The following is a 23,039-nucleotide window of genomic DNA, read 5'->3' on the forward strand; positions in this document are numbered from 1 at the left end:
ATGAAGACATTAACGCTTCTACGGTATTAACTGGAGTAAAACCGTGAGATATAGTGATTCCCGGCTTTGCCAAGTATACCAGTTAGTTGAATATTATAACGTTTAACGAAACTTAAACGTAAATTAATCAATAAAGCTTTTTATAAATTTGACGAATATTTAAATTATCCTAATCCTTGGGATTGATTTGTTCCAGTTCAAACAATTTGTATGACTCAAAACTTAGCGATTCAAAAGAGTGGCAGAGAATTTCTTGCCAGTTCTTCTTGCCCGCTCTAAGCCCTTGACTTGCGAACTGTTAGTAGGGAGCGCGGGGCTTGTTGTAACAGGGGTAAATAGTAACAGACCTTTTTCAATAGGAATTTGAATTTTATTCACGTTTTTTTTTTACCTAATCTTAAACTTATAAAGTGCCACGCCACTTTACCACAGCCAGGATCCCACCAGACGGCGTAGTGAGTGGGTGTGTGCAAACGCTTTATTGTTGACAGGTAACCTATAATTTTACTTACGTAAATTTTTGGTTAGTTTTACTATTTTCGTAGCTTTGAAGTTTTATGTATTTTATTTTATGCTCAAATATAACTATTTATGATTATGTGTAACAGTTTTCGAGATTACTAAGTTGATTTAATAGTTATCGTGATAAATATTAAGAACTATATCTAGGGGCTAGTTGTAACAAAACCTCGGGGTTTGTTGTAACATGTTACAATTTGCCCCCAGATTGCTGTAAGTTACTGACGACCGATGTTTATTTTTCCCCGGCTTAAATACTCGGAAATGTTCATTCGCGGTGGACCTCAAGATTGCATTGGAGCTGGCAATTTTTCAGGGTGGATGACTGAAAAAGAATTCTTGATTTTTATAGATCATTTTATCAAACACGCGAAACCTACCAAGAATGAGCCAATTCTGTTACTGCTCGATAATCATGGCTCACGTATGAATATTGCAGTTGTCGAAAAAGCCAAAGAAAACAATGTTATCATGTTATCGTTTCCCCCTCATTGCTCCCACAATTTGCTACCTATGGTTGTAGGAGTCTACGGCCCTTATAAAAACCACGTGAACAGAGCACAGACTGCATGGATAATAATCCAGTAAAAACAACAATTTATGACATCCGAAGTGTAGTGAAGGAGTCATTATCACTTGCCTTGAACCCTGCAAATATTATCAGTGGATTTAAAGCTTCTGGTATTTGGTCTTTGAATGTTTATATTTTCCAAGATAGTGCCTTTGCGCCCTCTTATGTTACTGATCGTCCAGATCCTACAGAACAATCAGAAAATGTTCTAAATGAAAGTGAGAATTTATCGTTGAATCTTGAACATCCGGAACTATTTATTAGATTCTGCTCCTGAAGTGGATATCAGCACAACAGAAATATACGCCACATTGAAACTGCGTACAAACCAACTCCAAGTTGCTCTGGTCAAAATCAATTTTCCCAATGAAAGATTAGACCATTACCAAAGGCGCCACCACGAAAAACAAATATAATTTGCAGACGCAAAAGGAAGTCTCCTATTCTGACAGATACGCCTGAAAAAGAAGCTTTGAGACTGGAATATGAAGAAAAGATGAAGAAAAAGCAAAAAAAGATGATATAGAAAAGCGAAAGGGGAGAGGAAAAGTTTAAAATCTGCGAAAAATAAAGATTGAAGGTGTCACATTTTTGTTTTTTTTGTTGTTACTACTTGTCCCAACAGATGTTACAACTAGCCCCAACCACGGGGTAAGTTGTAACACTTCCCTTTTTTCAAAAAAATCATAATTGTGAGATAGTTACCTGTAGATTTGATAATATTTCAATTCGACTTCATAGATTAATAGTTAGAGTATCGATCAAAGTTTATTTGGTAGTAATTTAGCCAATACACTTCATGATATTCAATTATTTGTTAAAATTGTTACAACTAGCCCCTCGCTCCCCAATGTAAATATAGAATTAATTTAACTTCTTTTCTGACGTTCATCACTTTGACTTTATAATAATATATAATTTTTCAATTAGCTAGGGCAAATCCTAAGTAAAATTTAACCATTTCATTAAATTAATAATCGTGTCACAACTTTTTTAATTATACAACAGATTAGCATTTTTTATGGCTTATTTTCCACACCTTGTTTACATAGAACATCAAATGCTATGGTTGGAACTTTCACAGCTTCATTGTAATGTTAGAAAGTAGCTCATTAAGTTACGTTAATCATTGGTGAGTGAAGAAAAGTCTTTGATATATTTGAAAAAATATTAAGAAAATGACATTTTAACGATTTCATCAAAAGTTATAGAAATTTATAAAAAGATGTTAATTTATATAATGAACTAATGATATTTATATTACGAACGTAATAAGTTGATAATAGTGGTTCGGTCTATTCAATAGTTAAAGAAATAAAATCAACAGGATTAATCACACAGTTGACATGTCATGGTGGTCAAAATACCATCCGTATCACCTTGACGTCCGTCGTCATAACTGAGCGTTTTCTAAGGCAGTTTTATGGCACCACCAGTCACCACTATGTGGAACCAGCTGCCCGCTGAAGTATTTCCGAACCGATTCTACTTAGGGTCCTTTAAGAAAAGTGCGTACCAATTCTTAAAAGGTCGACAACACACTTGCGAGCCTTCTGGCAACGTGAGTGTCCATGGGCGGTGGTAACATCAGATGAGCTGCCTGCCCGTTTGCCTTCTATTACATGTAAGATTACATTGCTGTACTGGAATGAAAGCTGGGTTGGACTTAGTCAGTCCTAATGACACATGGATTACATTTAAAAACCTATCCTTCAACAAAATATTGTTATATACTATTCTCTTTATTCATAATAATAAGGCCTTATGGTGCATTTTGTACTAAACAAGACGAAAAATTACTTTAGTTAAAAGAGCGCAATTGGACTTTTTAATAAAGGAGACAATATAATATGTATATTGTAATATGTTACATTCCATAACGATGCGCTGAGTTGACTAATAACTAAATAATTGATAACGGATAACGCTTGTGGGCTGTGGTCGGTGAAAACTATCAGTTCTGAATATATATAATTTAGCTCATAGTGAATAATAGCCGAAACGAGCGATGTAGTGCAATTTGAGCTTACATTTTAATGCTAGTAGTTCTCCGTTCAGGTCTGGTTTATACAAAAAGCTTGATTACATCATGGTGTATTATTATTTGAAGTTCGAGGACTGTATGTCTTGTAGTCTAAATCAAGGCTTATGTATAGTTATGTACATAAATGATAATAATAAAGCACTTTAATCCTATACTGTTAAAAAAAACGTGTGTGTACTTATGTACACGTTAGAAGTTATACTTTTTTGGCGAAACAAGATAAAAATCTTTTCACAAATTGTATCTTTCGCCTTATTCTACGTTTGTTTTTCCTAGAGGTCTCCTCCAGCTGGTGGCTTCGGCGGTCCATCGTTTATCTGGCACCTTGCAATATGGCCTGCCCATTTCCACTTCAGCTGTAAGGCATCGGTGATTTCGTTTTCGGCCTGATGAATTGTGAATTGTGTCTTCACAGTGACTACATCAGCCCGAAAACGGGATATTTTTAATTTTTAGAATTCCGAATAAAAAAAATATTTATATTATACATAAAAGGTAGCCAGAGGAGTAACATAAGCAGTCTTAGTGCTGAGAAAAGTTTCTTCTTTGGGTAAGATCAAGTCGAGGCTATGCCCAAATCCCATTTCCACATAAGGAATAAAGGAACTCATGCTTAGCGGTAATTTCGGGACTCTTACTTATACCTACTATTCCCGAATCTTAACCACATATATTGTACTATTCTAAATTATTATTTGGTTAGATTCCAGTTAAATTACTAGGGTTACTGTAATTACTTCGTACGTATACAGTATTTAAATTTTACACTATTGTTTTGTTATACAAACGACTTCCTGTCGTTTAATTAGTTTCATTTGTAATTCTAATTAACAATGAAAATTATTTTAAACCTACTGCAATTTTCCGTTAGAACCTTAAATAAAAAGATAATATGTTGTTTAATGTAACATTTAATAAAGTATTTTATTAATAATCTGAATTTAAACCACCTTAGGCCTATTTTTTTAGTTACAATTGTGTTCGACCTAGTATATATGTACAATATACATACATATAATTATGTGTTGTGTACCGTATTATGAAATATGTAATAGTTTTATTAATTGATATTAACAAAATTTGCGTAACACGGCCATGAATGCAATACATATTCAGGAGTGAATTGTCCCAAAGGGCCATCAAAGACCACACACGTTTCGATCTTGACACGTATTTAAAATTCTTAACGCCTGATGGTTTATTATAGCAATCGTATAATGATTATGATGCATGACAATAGCGATTACTTGCGGATTTGCTAATAAGACGTAATATTAAGTATTGTTTTAACTTTGTGGTTAAGCGTGTGACATCGGACACTGAAGTAATGTATTCAATAGATTTCTCCACACTTTATATTAACAGCAAAACCGATCTACATATCAAATCAGAATCATTTATTCATTTAAGAAACACGATGTACACTTATGAACGTCAAAAAGAAATACATATGTAATGCTTCTAATTTTACATATACTGCCAGTTCTCAAATCAAGGGCGTAGAACGGAAGAGAAGAAGTGACAATAAACATTAAGGAGTGAATTGTCCTACAAATCAACATGTCAGATTAATAAATAAACAGAAGTATTCGGAATGCTCCATATTTCATTGGGAGATGATGCTTTCCTAGGTTCAAGATTGATTGGTTCAAAAACTTTTTTTAAATATGGAGTTTCTTGCTCATTCTTATCGATATGAAACTACCTTTTGGAAGGGGGCAACTAAAGTATTTTTTTTAAGTATTTTGAACTTGTAATTGTAACTTTCAAAAGTGCCTTTTTAATAGGCCTAATTGAAATAAATGATTTGACTTTGACTTTAATCAACGAACCCCTTCACTTGTTTCTGCGCTATGCATCGCTAACAGGACTTTAAACAATTATGAAGGTTATATTTACCGATGCAAAAATCTAGTAAAATAGCCTAGCTAACTGTAACCTTGCCTTCGCTCTAATAAACTCAACGTTTTTAATATGAAGGAAATAACCAACTGTTATCAATGTATTTTGCACGTTTTACTTCGCGTATTGTATAATAACTTCAGTTGTGTTCGCGCCGCGGTAGTAATCGTGCGACTTTTTTGTATTAAGTGTTGATAAAACATTACCACCGTGACGACAAAGTGCATTTTAATATATGTTTTTATCGAATTAATTGTAAGGGGGCGTAGCTACAGTTGTGTGAGGTTATTTGTGTATTGCGGTTATTAATACAGATTTCAACAGGTGCAATTGCAATACAGCCTTGAGTCTTCAAGAATAAGTTATTTTGAAATAGCCTTTTGTTGACAATTGACATAGATTGAAGACGGTTTTGCTTAGACACGGTTAACTTAACGAAAACATGCATTTGCTTTTAAGAAATTACAGACTCAGTTCTGATAGAAAGTAAAAATCCTTAAGAAGATAGATCCTTTTATGTTTACTCTTGATGGTAGAAGTTCTGTTTTGGTTAATCTTTGACGCAATTTAAATCATTAGATATTCGTTGCGCACCATTTGACCACCTTTAAGGTGTGCATTTCCGTTGGTCCTCACTAAGAATGGTCATCGACAATTTAGTCGCTGTAGATAATAGCAGTGAATCTTATCTGAGTACGTGTTCACCAACTTGATTTCCATAGAATGATATCAATTATCGGAGTCGTGTCGAACGCACAAATACATTTACTCAGGAAGTTTGTTATGTCAATTTTTGAACTTCGAATCGTATTTCCACCTTCTCGGAAGCTCGCGTGATCTTTTGATTTCATCTGATACACTTGAATGCGTTCGTGGAATCCATAATGTACGCACCGTAAATCGTGCCGCACGGATTCTCTCTACTCGATTACGTTTTGATTACTCTTTTGTCCCGAATCGAAGGGGCGGTCATTAGTCAGAAGAAGTCCGGAATTTGCCGTGACCTACTCCAAGAGGCTTGAGGCAATTCCATAACGTATGGTGTGTGTTTGGTCAATAGCGCGCGAAGGCCAAGGCTTTTTCGCGCCATTGACCTGGCACAGACACTTCTTACATTTAATAGTTATCTAACACGATTAAATATAGCTATTCAAACTCTTAACTGGCAGTTAGTGCAAAACAATGCGTCATTTCCCAGATTTTTTTCATTAAAAGTGCGAGAAACTGATGCAAAGATTAACGTTTTGTGACAATGTGCTTACGTAATGGAGGATGAGCAACCTGTGCCGCCTCCGAGACGCAAAAAGCGCACGCAGATAGCTTCTACCAATGACAAGCAAAAGAGAACTGTCAGTTGGGTAAATGTTATTTTAGATGTATTCTCTTACACATCTTAAAGACCTCCGTCAGAATCGGTCTTCCATTACATTTAGCTAAATATTTTTAACCTTAATACCTATAAATTAATATGATGCGAACATCACGATAACTTGACATGAAAAGCCGGATCGCGTACAAAAGGCAAGAGACAAAACAGCTTTGTAAATATCAATGTTCAATACAATTCTCGATTGAAAGCATTGCGTGGGAACGACCGATCACAGTTGTATGGGCTCTGTACATAATGAGCTTTATACATTTTTGCAAAGATATTTTTTACTTGTACGTTTATTTATACATAATATATAGGTATTTCTATAATAGTATGCGTTTTAAGATTAAGACCTAATTCATAAATTCTTCTATGCTCGTAAATTAGTAACTTAAATGTTTTGTCTCGCTAAAATATTCTATAGCTATTTGAAGATTATTATTACATTTTAAATAATAGGTCGGTTACCTGGTTTTAAATATTCATAAAAAAAATCTTAATTATTTATTTTTTTAAGTACGTATACTAGCTGACCTGGCAAACGTCGTTTTGCCATGTATATCATTTATAATAAAAAATAGGGGTTGTATGTATTTTTCATTGCTGTATCATAAAAAAATAAAAACAGAAAAAAAATATCTAAAAATAAAAATAAAATATTTAGGGGTGGACTACCTACTACATTTAGGGGGATGAAAAATAAATGTTGTCCGATTCTCAGACATACCCAATATGCACACAAAATTTCATGAGAAACGGTCGAACCGTTTCGGAGGAGTTTAAACACAAACACCGCGTCACGAGAATTTTATATATATTAGATATATATTAAAATGATAGACTTACATTAATCAATCAATTTCTATTTACAGGGACCTGAAACATGGGTTGGTGTGAGAGCGCTGCGGGCCAGTTCCGGAGGTATACTAGACCCAGATGACCGGGTGTGTGACGTGGCCGATGACCGTGAAACCCTCACTGCAGAGTGCACAAACCAAGCACCACAGCCTCGAGCAGCACAAGCAGATGGCGCCAGTGGATCTTCAGCTGGCACCGCCTCCCCTGACATGTTTCGGGTAAGTTTTGTAATTTACATCTCATCATACTAATACTATAAAGTACGTTTGTAGTTTGTAACGAATATGTACGCTAAAACTATTGGATGTATTTAATGACAATTTTTATTATTAATTATTTATTTACAAAATATTTTTAGTATAAATGCCTAGCCTAGCTAGTCTAGTGTAAAGTGACAGAGTTCATGAGAGAGAGACAATGTCTAAACCACTATTAAAAATTAATTAAATGTATATATACCGCATATGAAGGCGTGTTTATGTAAAAATTAAATTAATTCCAATTATGTCTACATGACACCAATTATAATATTATTATATAGTTATTTTCTATCAGTTAAATTATTCCTGACGGACACGATTTGGGCAGTCCAAAAGACAGGGCTCCGTTCCTTTTTAGACTATAAAAATATATTTGAATTAGGAACAAAACCGGGAAAACGCATGGGAAATTCTATGACATGTTAAGACTTGTACAAAGATTGCTGAACTTTGTTCATTGCATGTTTCATCTAGTGTTTGACACATTTCTTTTGTCATTAATCGTAATGTGTACGAATAGAGAACATCAAATAATTTCGGGAGTGTGTATGTTCTTTGGTATGGGTGCATGCTTTTCTGGATGTTATATAAAGAAAAATAGACCAGTAAGTGTGAATTTTAGTACAATTCAATTTCTACTGACTTTATGGCTTTAGTGTTTGACACACACAGTACTGGTAGATAGAAATAGCAAGTAGGATGCTTTTAGAATTATAAACTGTTTTTTCTATTATTTTAACATTTAGTAAATTACTATGCATTTAAAAGGTACTGTCTTATCAAAAACCTGTTTGGTACACCTTTTTAGGCAAAAGTTTTATCGTAACTTGTAGTCAATTTAGAATTCAGGCCAATTTGTATGACTAGGATAAGCAAGGTTTCATTATTGACGCATTTTGATTAGGTTCGATTTTTGACGAAAATATTTAAGGGTGAACATAGACGGCTGATCACCTGTTTTCCTTTATAAAACGGTTATTAAACAAAAAGTATATAACATATATTCAACATATATTTATTTATTTATAGACCGTTCCTTGTATGTTCCGTAACTGAATTGTTCTTGTAATATGTAGTACTGATTACACAGAATATTAAAGATAGACTATAATCCTAAATTAGCTATTGTCGTATTTAAATTCAAATGACACTGTTACATAATGTTATATTTTTAAATATATAAACGAAACTAACCGTTTTGATGTTATAATGAGAAATTAAGCAAATATATTTTATTTATTTAACAACGAAAGCTACTATTACAAATAATACCAATGCTGTAACTATTTAGATATACATCACATACAAAACAATACATACACAGAAAAAAACAACATAACATTAAACAGATAAACGTTCAAACAAAAAGACTAACTATATATGGGAGAAAATAAATTATTATTTCTTACAGTATAGGAACTGACTTTAAAAACGTCTATTACACTATAATATGAATCGAAGGACTGTAAATACAGTAAATTTACAATTTTCTTAACTTACTTAGTAAACATGATAATAATAAGTATCGCAATACAGCGAGGAAGTGCTGCCAGCGTTAAAGGTACACTGCCACAGAGACCAAACTTTTTAAATTTGTTTGAATTTTTAACATAATATAATGGATATTATAGTTATTCCTCATTATTATAGAAATGTAAACAGAAAACACTCATAAGAGTCATTTATTTGTGGCTTTTGCTTGGTATATAAGGTAACACAAACTTAAAAGAACCTAAGATAGTAACGTGTTTCCATGGTAACAATTCTTACATGTAGACATAACTAGGACATGACATTATGTTAGTTAACGTAAATTTTTGTCTATCTGCTATTGTTATAAAATAATAACCTATTATAACAGTATTCTTTTTATTCACGAGGTAATTGTCACTCACTTAGACATATCAATTTAACATTGGTTCCGTATTCCGTATCGACATTCATTATTTGTATTCAAATTTAACAAACATTTTGCAATTTTATATATTTAGTTACGGTGCAGTAATTTTGCGCCAGTATGTAGTTTTGAAATTGTATTTTCGTTAACTTAAAATAGAGAAAAATAACGCCCAATTTATATTCGATATATTTAGACATAGACATAACATTTATTACAAACGAAAACACACACACATAAACACACAAAATAACAATACTTAAACAAAAAATAAAATAAGACATCAAAAACAATAAAAATTAAAATTAAAAATTCCCTTTTGCCATTCGGTTCGCTTCCAGTGTGCAATGTGTGTGTACTGTGGTTGTAATTGGCCCTGGCTCAGCATTATGCTGAGGAGCAAAAAGTTCCACAGCGCTGGTCATTCTGCCAGAGACCACAGCAGCTAATTCGCGCCTCTAATAAAATAAATAATAATAATACTTTACATAATCTTTAAAACTCATTGTATTACAAATATATATGTGTGACAAATTGTCCATGCACATAACCCTAGTTTCTATAACGGACTTGAACTGGGCTAACTGGATTTGTGAACGGCAAACAGACAGTTAACATAATTATTCTAATTGTATATTTTATTTTCCAAACCTTATACATGTATACAATGTACTTATCTTATGGGAACTGCAGTACCATATACAAACTTTGCTATTAAAAATAATGTCTTGCCAGTTACTCATCCGCTTTACGCCTTGGACCTGGTAATAAATGTTAATATTTCATAAGTATACATAGTTAAAACATAAAATAGCGTCACCGGTCAAATCAGTAGCGCTACAACCTTTTTAGCCCTCAGATTTTTGTATCTGTTTCGTGATAATTTGTCAATCTAAAAGGCAAATAGGTGTTTAAGCCTCATGTGCCTGACACTCGCCGTCGACTTCATGAATCCATTCCTCACGATGTTTTCTTTCATCATGCGAGTGAATGTTAAATACGCACATAGAAAGAAAGTCCATTAGTCCACAGCTGAGCATCATACCTACGACCTCGGGAATGAGAGTCGCACGTTGAAGCCACTAGGCCAACACTGCTCTCACTCCTGCAAGTGTTCATTCTAAATAAGAATCCATAGAATCTGAACCGTGAAAGACATTGTTATGATATGTTATATGTCCACACTACGTATATATATACGAACATGTGTTACAAAAACATATTCTTGATTTCAGGTGAATATTTCCTAATTATTATACATAACTGGTGTTGTCATATTATCAATAACTCTTTAATGTCTTTGTAAGCTTTAAAAACCCGACCTCTAATCACATTCATGTGATAATAGTTTGACTTAAAAAAAAAATCACTAAATATGTTTTCATGTTTATATTTTAGGGGGGAGGTGGTGTCGGCGGCAGCATGCGGGTTCCGAACACAGATTCTTGTGTGGAAGTCGGCGCTGCTGACTTAGAAGATGGCGCCAATGGCCTGCAGGTGCGACGAGGCAGCGAACCCACCTTACACCAGGATACTCTTCCTCCACAGAGACAGGTATTTAGGACATACATACATTTTTTTATACTAAATCAATTCTAAGTGAGGACCATATTACTTTTAAAACTACTTTTTCTATTAAGAATGTTGAATTTAAATTCGTTGGGTATTTAATTTCCCGATATCGAAGTATATAGATTGGATAAAACAAAATTAACCAATGACTTTTTATGTATTAAGTAGTTGAATGTTTTATCAGATAATTTGGGCTTATTAGCTTAAATATCATTTGCGTTCAAAGTATTTTTAATTTTAATCAAGATGTTCGAACCCTAGAATAAAAACTTAACAAGCTTATAATATCGATTAAATTAAATAACCTAAAAATAATAAACGGCTCAAATATAAAGAAAAATCCTCCTTTGATTTTGTTCCCTTTGGAGATACTTTTGAGTCTTGAGCCCCGTAGTATACCTATAATTATTTGTGTTAATTTTCATATATGTAAAAATTTCAGGATACCGACCAAACGAAACGCTGGTCAGCGGCAGTAGTGTGTCGTGATGACCACCGACCAGAACCCCCTCATCCCGACAAACATTCGCATTTCCAGAGACAGACCAACAGATTGTCCATGCAGTTTTCTGGGCCAGGGTGAGTCCGGTACATTTTATATATTAGTTAGTAGATAACGAGGTGAATTACCTAATTAGGGCCTAAACACTTATCATATTCTAAGCCTTTAATGGGAAATGAACGACCGTCAATCAATAAAAACTCATTTGCAACACGGGAGTTATCACTCTAGAACGCTAAACCAGTTTGTAGAACGATTAAATAACGTAAATTTAATTTAACAAAACAGTATTTTAAATTTTGCTCTCAAACATCACACGTTACGAGGAGGACAATTACATACTTTTGTAAATATGTTATAGAAACGATATGTAACATGTGTGAAAATGGCATCGCTAATCAGATCTAAGCAAACTACCTCACAATCTAGTAGCCCGCAATATCGCAGTACACATGGAGGGACACTTTGTATTCAAGAAGTCGCATGGATCGAAGGATCCGCGAATATACACTGTAATTACATAATGTACGAATAAAGAAAATAATAATTATAGCATAAATAAACACAGCAAGGTTTCTAAAACGACTCGGCGAAAGGTGTCCATAAAGTTGCTGAAAATGTACACCAAGTAATTTTTTTAAATAATATTGTATTAGAATGTAGAACAGTGTTGGCCTAGGGGCTTCAGCGTGCGATTCTCATACCTGAGGTCGTAGGTTCAATCCCCGGCTGTGCACAAATGGACTTTCTTTCTATGTGTGCATTTAACATATGCTCGAACTGTGAAGGAAAACAACGTGAGGAAACCGACATGTCTTAGACCCAAAAAGTCGACGGCGTCTGTCAGGCACTGGAGACTGATCACCGACTGGCCTATTAAATTTAAAAATGATCATAAAACAGATTCAGAAATCTGAGGCCAAGACCTAAAGAGGTTGTAGCGCCACTTATTTATTTTATTTATTTATTATTTGCAATTTTTGACCAAGTCTTTTAAAAACAGGAGTGGCGTATGGATGGAGGCGGCTGAACGAGTACAGATCTATGGCAGTAAGAGTTTGCCAAGAGATGCGAGACGCGATCCGTTAGGGCAGGACACCGCTAACGAACAACAAAACAATAGGTAACATCCATTCTTCCATATTCTTGGTTTTGTGAACTATTTTTAGCAAGGTGGTGTCGTGACTTCCAATACAATACAATTTACAGTTATTAATCAACATTTAGATCTCCAAGGCTCTTTAGACCTCCATACATACATCCGTACCCAACTCACAACAGCGACAGCGTATTGTATCTTATAAGGGCCATACAATGCGCAGAGGCTATGAGGTCTTGCAGAAACTGATCGTAGTTGGTAAAGGATCGTTGACCAACTAGATGGACCGATCAAGCGAAAGACTCATCGTCCTCAAAACTATACACTGTTATAAGAGAGGCGCAGTTTTCTTTGTGACCACAACGCTCAGACATGAGCTGGCGACTGAAGAGAGAGATATCTCCAAAGAGAGTTTAGAAGGCATTTATTTATATCATCAGGTTAACACATTCTTCACCACCGTTCTGAGGTCTATTAGACTAGATTCATTTACCGACAAAGATAATGTTGGCACAGAATGCTAATTACACACTTGACATGCACAAAGCAAAGCAGATATTTCTGTCCTGTATTACAATGATTAATTTCTCCAAACTTTTTATGCATAATAATAAAGAATTGGTAATGTTTCAGGGTAGAAGATATGCTGCGATGGGTGACCGGTGTAAATAACGTAGTCAATGTGAATCATGTGCAAGAAAGACCCTTGGATTTACTACCTGAAGGTAAAAACTATTATATTAATAGACGTAAATGCTTTTTAAGTAATTAAACGTAAAGCCTTAATAAAATAAATGAAAATAAAAATCGTGTATTTGGGACTGCCGCGGTAAAGCTATTGCATAGCATTTTTTTATCAACTTATGCAATTATAGTTTTTTATTTATTCAGTATTTTTTTTTCTTTTATATTAATTCAATCTACCACTAGACTCAGACTAACACGCCTATATAGTCTGTCTCACTCTAACACGTACAGGCTGCACCGGCCGCGCTTACTCTACGTCACCGATCTCGTCAGACCGATGTGAGACGCAGTATGCGTTCTGTCCCGCTCTAACGCGTCTTGGCTGCACCTATATTACGTCATCGTGTGTTAGGTTTTTATTTTCGTTACGGAATTCGAATCGTCATTAAATTTGAATCGGTAGACATCTCCACTCATTGGCAAAGCTTATTTTAAAGGAAATATTGCAAATTAATTACAAGTAGCACTAGTCCCAGGCCCTTTTATCAACTAGATAATCCTTAACTTTATAGTAAGCCTAAATAGATTACTTAATGATAAACGGAAATATGAGTACGCATAATTAAAATTGACAAAGTATGTAGGAATAATTAATAATATTAGTAATTGTTACAAACCGGTTGTATGCCTACAGAAAGGCAGATAGGAAATGGGAGATTTGACGCTCTCCTGCTGTGTTCTCGGCCACAGATTTACCTGATCACGTGCCTGATAGGCTAGTATATAGGGATCCGATTAAAAAAATTCTTATGTCTATTTAATATCATATTATGTGTGCATTTCAGTGCGACCCAGTGAACGAGCAATATCAGGAATGGACGTGCCCGTCAGTCCCAGTAAGCCCAGTACAGCGCAGGGCGTTAATGTGTCGCTTGTGAAGGGAGAAAAGGGTCTGGGATTCACCATAACCACGAGAGATAACCCCACGGGGGGACACTGTCCCATATACATTAAGAATATATTGCCCAAGGTACGATATTTTGTTTGATGTTTCTTAAGCATTTGTATTAAATACTGTTATCAATATATAATTCCTTTTTACTTTACTCTTTTTGCAATTTTTCAATAATAACCTATATAATAGTATGGTGTACCCCAGGGATCAAACTAAGCATTTCTTTTTTTTCTTTTCCTTATAACGTACAAGTATGACCACTCGTATGTTAAGTCAACATCATTCCTTGAGAGGGAAAGAGTCAAATAGAAAGGTTTAAGTTAAGATTTATGTCCTAAAATATGGGCCAAAATTGCATGCATGATTTTTGTCCTTGACTTGTAGCCTAATCGGGTCACGATACCCCTTTTATATAAATAAGCAAATTTCCATTTAAATGTTGGTGTTTTGTTAAAAAGGAATTTATTAAATTCTAGGGTGCAGCAGTAACTGACGGCAGACTTCGAGCTGGTGACAAGCTGGTGTCAGTGAACGGTGTCAGCGTGGCAGGTCTGACGCAGCAGCAGGTCGTCGCACTGTTGAGGAATACTCCTACAGATTCCACTGTTGATATACGAATCGAGAGGCCGGCTGGGAGGACTCAGGTAATAATGAGTAATTTTGTATTTCTAGATTTATCAACTTTTTGATGTTAATTCCAAATTGTTAATATAACATATTCCAACCGTATTTATAACATTTTCTTAGTTTTGTTAGCCATGGGCATTGTCAAATAAAGTTAACAAAATACTACACAGTAACTTCAATATATTTTGAAGTTATACTTCTGTTGGCGCGTTAGGGAAAAATGTTGAGAGTAAATTTTTACACGCGTTTTTTTATACGGCATTTCATATTCTAATGTTAATTATATAACATTTAAATATTTTAATTTTCTTGAGTATACCATACCTTTAAAAATTATTAAAATTATTAATTTTGGTTGTTTCCGTTACTGGTGTATTTATACTTTTGCTGTAATTTAATTATTTACTTAAATAAGTAAAGCACTCCTCTGTTCCAGATATACATTTACATATATAATTTCTAAGCTAAGAAACTTGTATTTCGATGATTATATGTTATTCTTTTTCAGTGGGTAGAGCCTCAACAGAGTCCGACAAAATACATAGAAAAGGCCATTGGCGCCCCACCGAAATCAGCAGACACAGAAAAAGCCGTAGAAAACGGTAGAGTCTCCAGTATAGTGAACGCCATAAACAATAATTCTAACTCTGTCCGAGGAAGAATTTCTAAGAGTTCGTCTAAAGATGATCTGAAAGACCAGTCATTGGACTCGGCGTTGCAGGATGCGCTTAACTCGTCAACTGGTTCAGTAAGTTTCATAATATTTTTAAACTATTGCATAGATTTTATCGAGGGCTTTGAGCGCGGCGACCGAATCAAGAAATTCCGTAACAAAAATAAACCTAGCGTTAGAGTGAGACAAACTATATAGGCGTGTTAGTCTGCTTCTGGTAGAGTGGTAGATTGTATGAATATCAAAGAAAAAAAAATATGTACTGCATAAATAATTGCATAAGTTAATAAAAAGTGCTATGCAATAGCTTTACCGCGGCAGTCCCCGAGTGCCACACGTTTTTTTGATATATATTTTTAAAGCTATATTTAATTCCTTAAACCTATCCTAACCTACGAACGATCAAAGAAACTAAAAAAAAGTTTTAATTTTTCTTGCACAAAATCACCCATTAAAGCTAAAAACAACGCCTGCAAAAAAATTTGAATTAGTTCTTATGAAATATCTTTTTTACAGGTAACAAACCTTAGAAATCGTCTCATACTCCGCTTAGAAGTGCCAGTACACGAATCGGAGAAAGCCGGACTCGGTATCAGTGTGAAGGGGAAAGTGACTGCGACGCCGAAGCCCCACGATTTGGGGATTTTCATCAAATCTGTGTTACACGGAGGAGCCGCTTCCCGAGATGGCAGGTATGGCATTTTCCGTTCAAAGAGTTTTATTTTTTATGACACAGAATACATGATTTTATTACCACCATTTTAATATGTTCATAATTATCTTTTAATTTTGTTATATTGTTTAGGCTACATATTCTAGTATATACTTTAATATATATGTATGTTTAGAATTACTTTAAAGGGAACAAAATATGTACTATTAATGAATAAATAAATATTTTTTGAAAAAAAAAACTTAAATTTGCGATACTCTCTCACGTGTATACTTAAGTACTACTTACAGAGTTTCTACTTTGACACACGTCGCAGGTTTTCCTAGCTTTAAATCTCGAAAATATGATGATATTATAATGATGATCAAAAAAATAAAATGTTGTAGATATCAAAGCACATGAAACAAAGACCTGTTTATGAATGCAATAAATATATGTATCATCATCATGAATGGCTCTCAAGTCCACAGCCTTTGCCTCCTCATGTATATTTCGCCATCGCAATCTATGTCATGCTTCTTGCGTCCAACTTCGAACACCTAAAATTATAAACATAACTAACTCGAAGCTTTTTCTCTATTTTGTCAATTTAATAAAAGCGTTAAAATAATTCCAGATTACACACAAACGACCAGCTCCTAAGCGTGAACGGCGTGTCTCTGGTGGGTCAATCCAACGCCGAAGCCATGGAGACCCTTCGACGAGCCCTCCTTCATTCCAGGCCCAACCTGCACGGCACCATTTCCTTGACCATCGCCAGGCGGACGGGTAATTATTTTATTTGAGAGAAATTGCTTATTGTTGCCAACATTTGATACACAAAATTGGTCCTTCGAATAATTCTGTCGTGTAGGATTTAAATATAAATCTCTGTCTTAAACCCTAGAACGTTAATCAAACTTAAATCGAGCTTCAAGAGTTGTCAGATCATTTACTTTTGTATGAATTTGACATTGCCTAAGTCGAGATTGTGATCTGAGATACGAAATAGAATTATATCAGTTATATTGAAGTGTACCACGTCATACATAATGCTATATTCACAGTATGTTTTACAAACTATTTTTCTAAAATATATAAACGTTTTGGTAAAGTTAAAATAAAAGTAGTAAAAGTAAAGCAAAAAATACTAGCAAAATAGCGGATTAGGTATGAGATAATCACTTAACAATGTTTTCTTTAAAAGTGATCAGCCCACTACCGATACCATAGACTATTTGACAGTAAATTTAATCTGTCTGTAATAGCGGAAAAAACCTTATTGTCCGAATTAAAATATACCTAACATTAAAATGAATTTCACAGACAGCATGGACAGCCTGGCACGGTGGAAAGACGACACGCCCCCAAACGGAAACGACACCACCAGCTCCAACGACAACTCCAACTTCAACACCGTCATTTACAACGACAACAAACAGACGGACGCCAACTACGACAAGAAACACACGTCAGTCGTCACGATCAATAACAATAGCTGGATTTCCAACCAATCAGACGACAGCAAGGGATATCTGGAGAGGGAAGATGCGATTCCCCACGATAGTAAGAGAGACAGCTTCGAGTGGAGCCGTTTGGACGGTTGGAATCCAGTGATAGACAGACTGACGGGACTGAGGAACGAGAGTTATTATATGGCGACGCAAGAGGTGCCGAATGGCAATCTGAGGAGTATGGGGCACGTGCACATGTCTAGATCGCCGCCTGCGCATCATAATGTTATTATTGAGGAGGATTATGGCACTAGGTAAGATTTATCTCGCCTAATGTAATTTAAACTAGTGTAGACGGTTCGCGGGTATGTTGTCGGCCTTTTAGAATCAGACTTTTATAATATTCGAGTTTAGTGTGTTTGTCTAGTCCATAATTCAGAGCATTCAAATCTGTCCCACACCAGGTGTTTGAACCTCAGACGAGATATACGGTCAACCATTCAATTACTGTACTAACATTACTATTGTATCAAAGACCTTTATTCAACAATATATTTTTATCTTGGCCTAGTGGGTTCAGCGAGTGACTTTCATACCTGAGGTCGTTGGTTCGATCCCCGGCTGTGCACCAATGGACTTTCTTTCTATGTGTGCATTTAACATTCGCTCGAACGGTGAAGAAAAAGATCGTGAGGAAACCGACAGGTCTTAGAAAAAGTCGACGGCGTGTGTCAGGCACTGGAGGCTGATCACCTACTTGCCTATTAGATCCCCAAATGATCATAAAATCAGATATCTAAGGCCAGGACCTAAAAAAGGTTGTAGCGCCACTGATTTTTTTATTTCTGTTAACGTTATGAGTTTCCAATAAACAATAGAATAATGAACAGGGGGAGCGTCGGGGGCGAGTCGGGCAGCGAGTGCGGAGTCAACGCGAATGGCTTCAGCCGAGATGCGATCGGGAGGCGCTCCATGTCCGAGAAGAGACACGCCGCACTCGACGCCAAGACCACGGGGACCTACAAGAAGATCAAGGAAATTAAGGCGAGCGGTATGTCCAACAAATATATTATATCACTAATATATAAACTTTTTAAATATGTTATAATTTTCTATTTATTAATTTGTAATCATTACTTAGTTATTATTAGGTTAAAAATATTGTAGAATACTATCACTAACCTATACCTGATTATTTTAACTATAAATTTAACCAAAGAATGAATATTGTCTAATAACATTTACTATCGAATTTGTGGATGTCTGTACAGTTTCAAACATCACCTAACAAAATCTATATAATATACTAGCAGACCGGCCAAGCGTTGCTATGGCTAAGGTTTTTGTTATATTACATAGTAGCAAACTATTCAAGGGAAACGGTAGGAGAACACCAGTCATGGGGACCACCATGCTTTTTTGGTGGTTATGCCATTAAATTGTATCTTATGTGAAACGTTGGTACTTTCAACACAGCGCCATCTGTTATAATTGTGACTATCAAATAATAAACAAATATTTTGCAATAGAATTAGATTGCGGGTATAAATTGAGATGTAAGCTATCCTATCTTTTAAGTTGGATCAAACTGCACACGGTGTGCAAATTTGATTGAAATTGGTTCTGTAGTTTAAGAGTCCATAGCGGACAAACAACTTGACACGTAATTTATATATATTAAGATTACTTATATTTTACGACTTGGCACGTTTGATATATTTAATTATCTTTGTATATTGCTTGATGTAATCGGTAGTGTGTGTAAATAAATTCCTATCGTAATAATCAATTAAGAAACATTTAAAGGAATGTTTATCATTTAATAAATAATTCCAAGTTGAATTTTCTTCCAGCGGCACCAGTGGGTCCCTCCTTGGGCATGCGCAAGTCATCGAGTCTGGAGTCGCTGCAAACCGCCATACAAGAGACGAAGCGAAACCCGCGGCACGAGCCTATATACGCCCGGGCACATCCACGTAAGACTTGCAGATATATTACGATCTTCTCTTCGCTTCTGTTTTTTTTACTTAACCTATCTTTTTCATAGCTACATACCAACATATGGAACATTTTGCTATGCTACCCAATAGAGACGGTTCGCTTTTCCGGAATCAAAACCTAAGTACTCATTTTTTTTTTATTTCTCACAAGGAATACATAAAGAAATTTACTCGAATTGGTCCGAAAACCTATTTTGCGATTAATTTTTATTTATATTAAAAATAACGTTGGCTAATTAAAAACAACATTATTCTAAATTATGTCAAAATTGCTTAATCGTTTTGATGAACCTTTAATGACAATGAACCCTGGATTAGTTCTTATTTGAGTCGAGAAAGAAGTTATTATACATATTTAGAATAAAATAACCTTGTTAAATTAGTTACCAATTTAGTTATTCCATTACTATATATAACTATTTCTTGCATGTGATTTCTATCATGGAACAAGTAGCAGAATAATAAATGATTATTTTTTCAGCTCTGAAACACTGGTTGACCGACGACAACAATGCCCCAGAGATCATCCGGGGCTCACCTCAACAATCATCTCTGTCCCACAAGAAACCATCGCTGCTCAAATCAATATCTACGATGTTCAGGTATGTTGTACCTTGGGATGGTTCCCTTATTTATAGAGGCTAAATCAGTGTAATTGCACGGTTTTAACTATAGTATCTGTCTCTGTTCATCACAGCGTAAACACAATTTGACAGAAAGAGACAAAAGATTACTTCTGATAAAGTACTGCAACTAGGCATATTGAATTTTTATGAATAATGGGATTCAAATTTTCGCAATACTAATAAAAAATATAAAACCAATAAAGCATACTATAAACTTGTATTAGCTACTAATTGTTTAATTTTTACGCCTTTTCTATACTAATCTTATAAATGATTGATTTGTATCGAATACCTAAACTCGACAACCGGACCGGTTTTTAAATTCCTACCTTTAGAATGCTACTTATAAATAAATATTTTGAAAAATAAACGGCCAGTCGTGTGAAGTCAAAAATATCAAATATCTGAATTTGACAGAATCGGCAAACCTCACAAGAAAGAAGATGTCTACGGGAGATCGACGCCCGCGCGTTCTTCGGAGAAGTCGCTCGCACGAGACGCGATGGAGAGACACCGAGATGAGAGAATTGAGGACATACACACGCGCAGGTATACATTTTGTTATATACGGAGTGATTGTATTATTACATAGATAACGTATATGTGTTAAAAAATAATTTATGTGTTTTGTTGCTTAGTCTGCTTTTTTTATAGAACAGGGGGCAAACAAGCAGGAGGCTCATCTGATGTTAAGTGAGGACATGCCCATGGACAGTCTCAATGCCAAAGGACTCGCGTTGCTGGCCTTTGAAGCCAATATTTCAGTTATATAGGAATATATTAAAAAACTATGCACCAACCTGAAATTGTTATCGTAATAGCAAAGTAAAAATATTTGTTAAATCAAATATGTACTTGACTATTACTGTTGACAGTTTCGAGTTCTAACTTCTACGAAGAAGTTAGCCCGTAGTTTCAAATGCAGAGTATAGTTAAAAGCGATATTAAACAAAACAAAATAAATGCTAATAAATTACCCTTCTGACTTCATCGGGTATTCCTTCAATATTAGATTTGTTACAGAGAAGAGCTCCGAAGCAGACAAAACAGTGAGCGAAGTACGCGCTCCGATCGGCGAAATGGGCCCGCCATACAGGTAATATATATTTGACTATTGCCTTCTGTCAATAAATGTTATAATATTCTTATCTTTGGATGAACGACCTATCTGGTCGCCAAACTCCAAAAAAGTACATTGTTTCTTTCCATTTTTCGTCATCGTTTCTTGAAGTAGGGCAAATGGAAAAAATATATGGTGGAGTTGAGTAAATGTATCCATTTTGAAAGATCGATTTAAATAACTTTTTATAGAAAGAAAAAAAACCAAATATAGCCAAATTTTGACACCATGAATTCATTTTATGACGAAAATGTTGATAGAACATGATTTTGAAAAAAAAATGATAAAATTACATTACTTGAATGTTTTACATAACTAATTGTTATTACGGGCCGGCGTGCCTCAGTGCTCCAGCTCTCCTCTGCGTACCGCAGTGTCCCCCCCCCCCCCCCAGACACTGACACACAACGGCGGATCCAGGGGGGGGGTCATGGGGGTCATGACCCTCCCCTGAGCAGGACTTAGGTGGACCACTAATTGAACATAATGATTTAATATATAAATTTGTCACCATACAGATTATATGTAACTACATACCTTCAATATTTCATTAATTTAATATAATATAATAACTTTGTATGATGGCAAACGTATGGGAACCAACGACGCATCGAAAATTTGAATTTTCCGCGCCACACTTGCGCGCGCTTGTCGACTATGAAACGTCTAGCTAGACCTTACCTCAATCGGAATCGGAACGACTAAACTTCAACATATCACAACATAGTCTTATTTTAAATTGTGACATCAATATGTATCCTAATATAGGAAAATTGGATACACTACCCTGTCAGCGAAGCGACAGGAGAAAGGTCTTTCTCTACGTTGCGCAGAATTAAATTGTGGCTAAGATCTTCAATGGTTGAAGATCGCCTAACCGGACTGGCACTTCTCCACGATCATAAAAACGTACCCGTTGACGTAAATGACGTAATAACACGTTTCGGGATACATAAAAATTTATTTAGTTATTAAAATATATGTATTTTGTCTGTTTCTATTTTGTTTGATGGAATCCTTTGTCGTACCATCTCTTCACTTTTGCGGAGTTTAGCGTAATATCCCTCGACATACCTCTAGCTGCTATGACAAATCATTCACCTCGGTTATGTAATATAAATAGGCTACCTCATTCCGTACGTGATAGTCAGGCCGAGCTAAGCTCGCCAAAACAGCCCGAGCTCAGCTGTAAAGGCCCTATAGGCCAACAGCGAGATTCCACTTCAAAAAAAAAATATGTGATTGTGTTTTTCTGGATGTCTTCAAGAGAAGATGGTAATATGTACGTGTATACAGGGTGGTCCAACTAGTGACGTCAATAATTTTTTTTTAGATTCCTCATACCTGGGGGTATACGAAAATACCCCATGTATGTTCCGCGATTTTTTGTAGTTTTCGAGTTTTACATTTTTTTGTGTTTTTTTGAATGTTTTCTGCCAGGTTTCAAAAATTCATATCATTTTTTGTTGTAGGTATTTTACAGTTTTTTCTGTTAAATGATTGCCTTAAATGATGTTCAAGTATAAAAAATCCCAGCTTCTTAAAATTAGTTAAAGCTACTCAAAAAAAGTTCTAAAGTTAGAAGTTTAGTTTTTAGCAAGATTTGCCCAAACATTCGACTTCAATTTAAAAATACAAAAAGAAGTTTC

The 23,039-nt window shown here is 35.1% G+C and overlaps 1 protein-coding gene across 10 annotated transcripts in view; it reads left to right on the top strand.

Moving 5' to 3' along the window:
* Nucleotides 1-23,039, top strand: part of LOC125054758 (partitioning defective 3 homolog) — a 75,937-nt gene that overhangs the window by 38,161 nt on the left and 14,737 nt on the right. For 7 of the 10 annotated variants that reach the window (XR_007117753.1, XM_047656814.1, XM_047656818.1 and 4 more), the window contains 16 exons: nucleotides 7,281-7,484; nucleotides 10,822-10,977; nucleotides 11,438-11,574; nucleotides 12,501-12,620; nucleotides 13,230-13,321; nucleotides 14,129-14,313; nucleotides 14,715-14,882; nucleotides 15,374-15,613; nucleotides 16,055-16,230; nucleotides 16,828-16,979; nucleotides 17,517-17,958; nucleotides 18,535-18,695; nucleotides 19,498-19,620; nucleotides 20,126-20,246; nucleotides 20,688-20,819; nucleotides 21,294-21,366. Coding sequence is in view for 9 of the 10 variants with exons in the window: in XM_047656814.1 (XP_047512770.1) it covers nucleotides 7,281-7,484; nucleotides 10,822-10,977; nucleotides 11,438-11,574; nucleotides 12,501-12,620; nucleotides 13,230-13,321; nucleotides 14,129-14,313; nucleotides 14,715-14,882; nucleotides 15,374-15,613; nucleotides 16,055-16,230; nucleotides 16,828-16,979; nucleotides 17,517-17,958; nucleotides 18,535-18,695; nucleotides 19,498-19,620; nucleotides 20,126-20,246; nucleotides 20,688-20,819; nucleotides 21,294-21,366 (2,682 nt within the window). In the remaining variant the exon portion in view is untranslated. Of the gene's footprint in view, nucleotides 1-5,191; nucleotides 6,395-7,280; nucleotides 7,485-10,821; nucleotides 10,978-11,437; nucleotides 11,575-12,500; nucleotides 12,621-13,229; nucleotides 13,322-14,128; nucleotides 14,314-14,714; nucleotides 14,883-15,373; nucleotides 15,614-16,054; nucleotides 16,231-16,827; nucleotides 16,980-17,516; nucleotides 17,959-18,534; nucleotides 18,696-19,497; nucleotides 19,621-20,125; nucleotides 20,247-20,687; nucleotides 20,820-21,293; nucleotides 21,367-23,039 lie in introns of those variants that run through there. The other 3 variants (XM_047656821.1, XM_047656822.1, XM_047656819.1) reach the window with 3 other exon arrangements.

This window comes from Pieris napi, chromosome 12, assembly GCF_905475465.1.
Source record: "Pieris napi chromosome 12, ilPieNapi1.2, whole genome shotgun sequence".
Lineage (NCBI taxonomy): Eukaryota > Metazoa > Arthropoda > Insecta > Lepidoptera > Pieridae > Pieris > Pieris napi.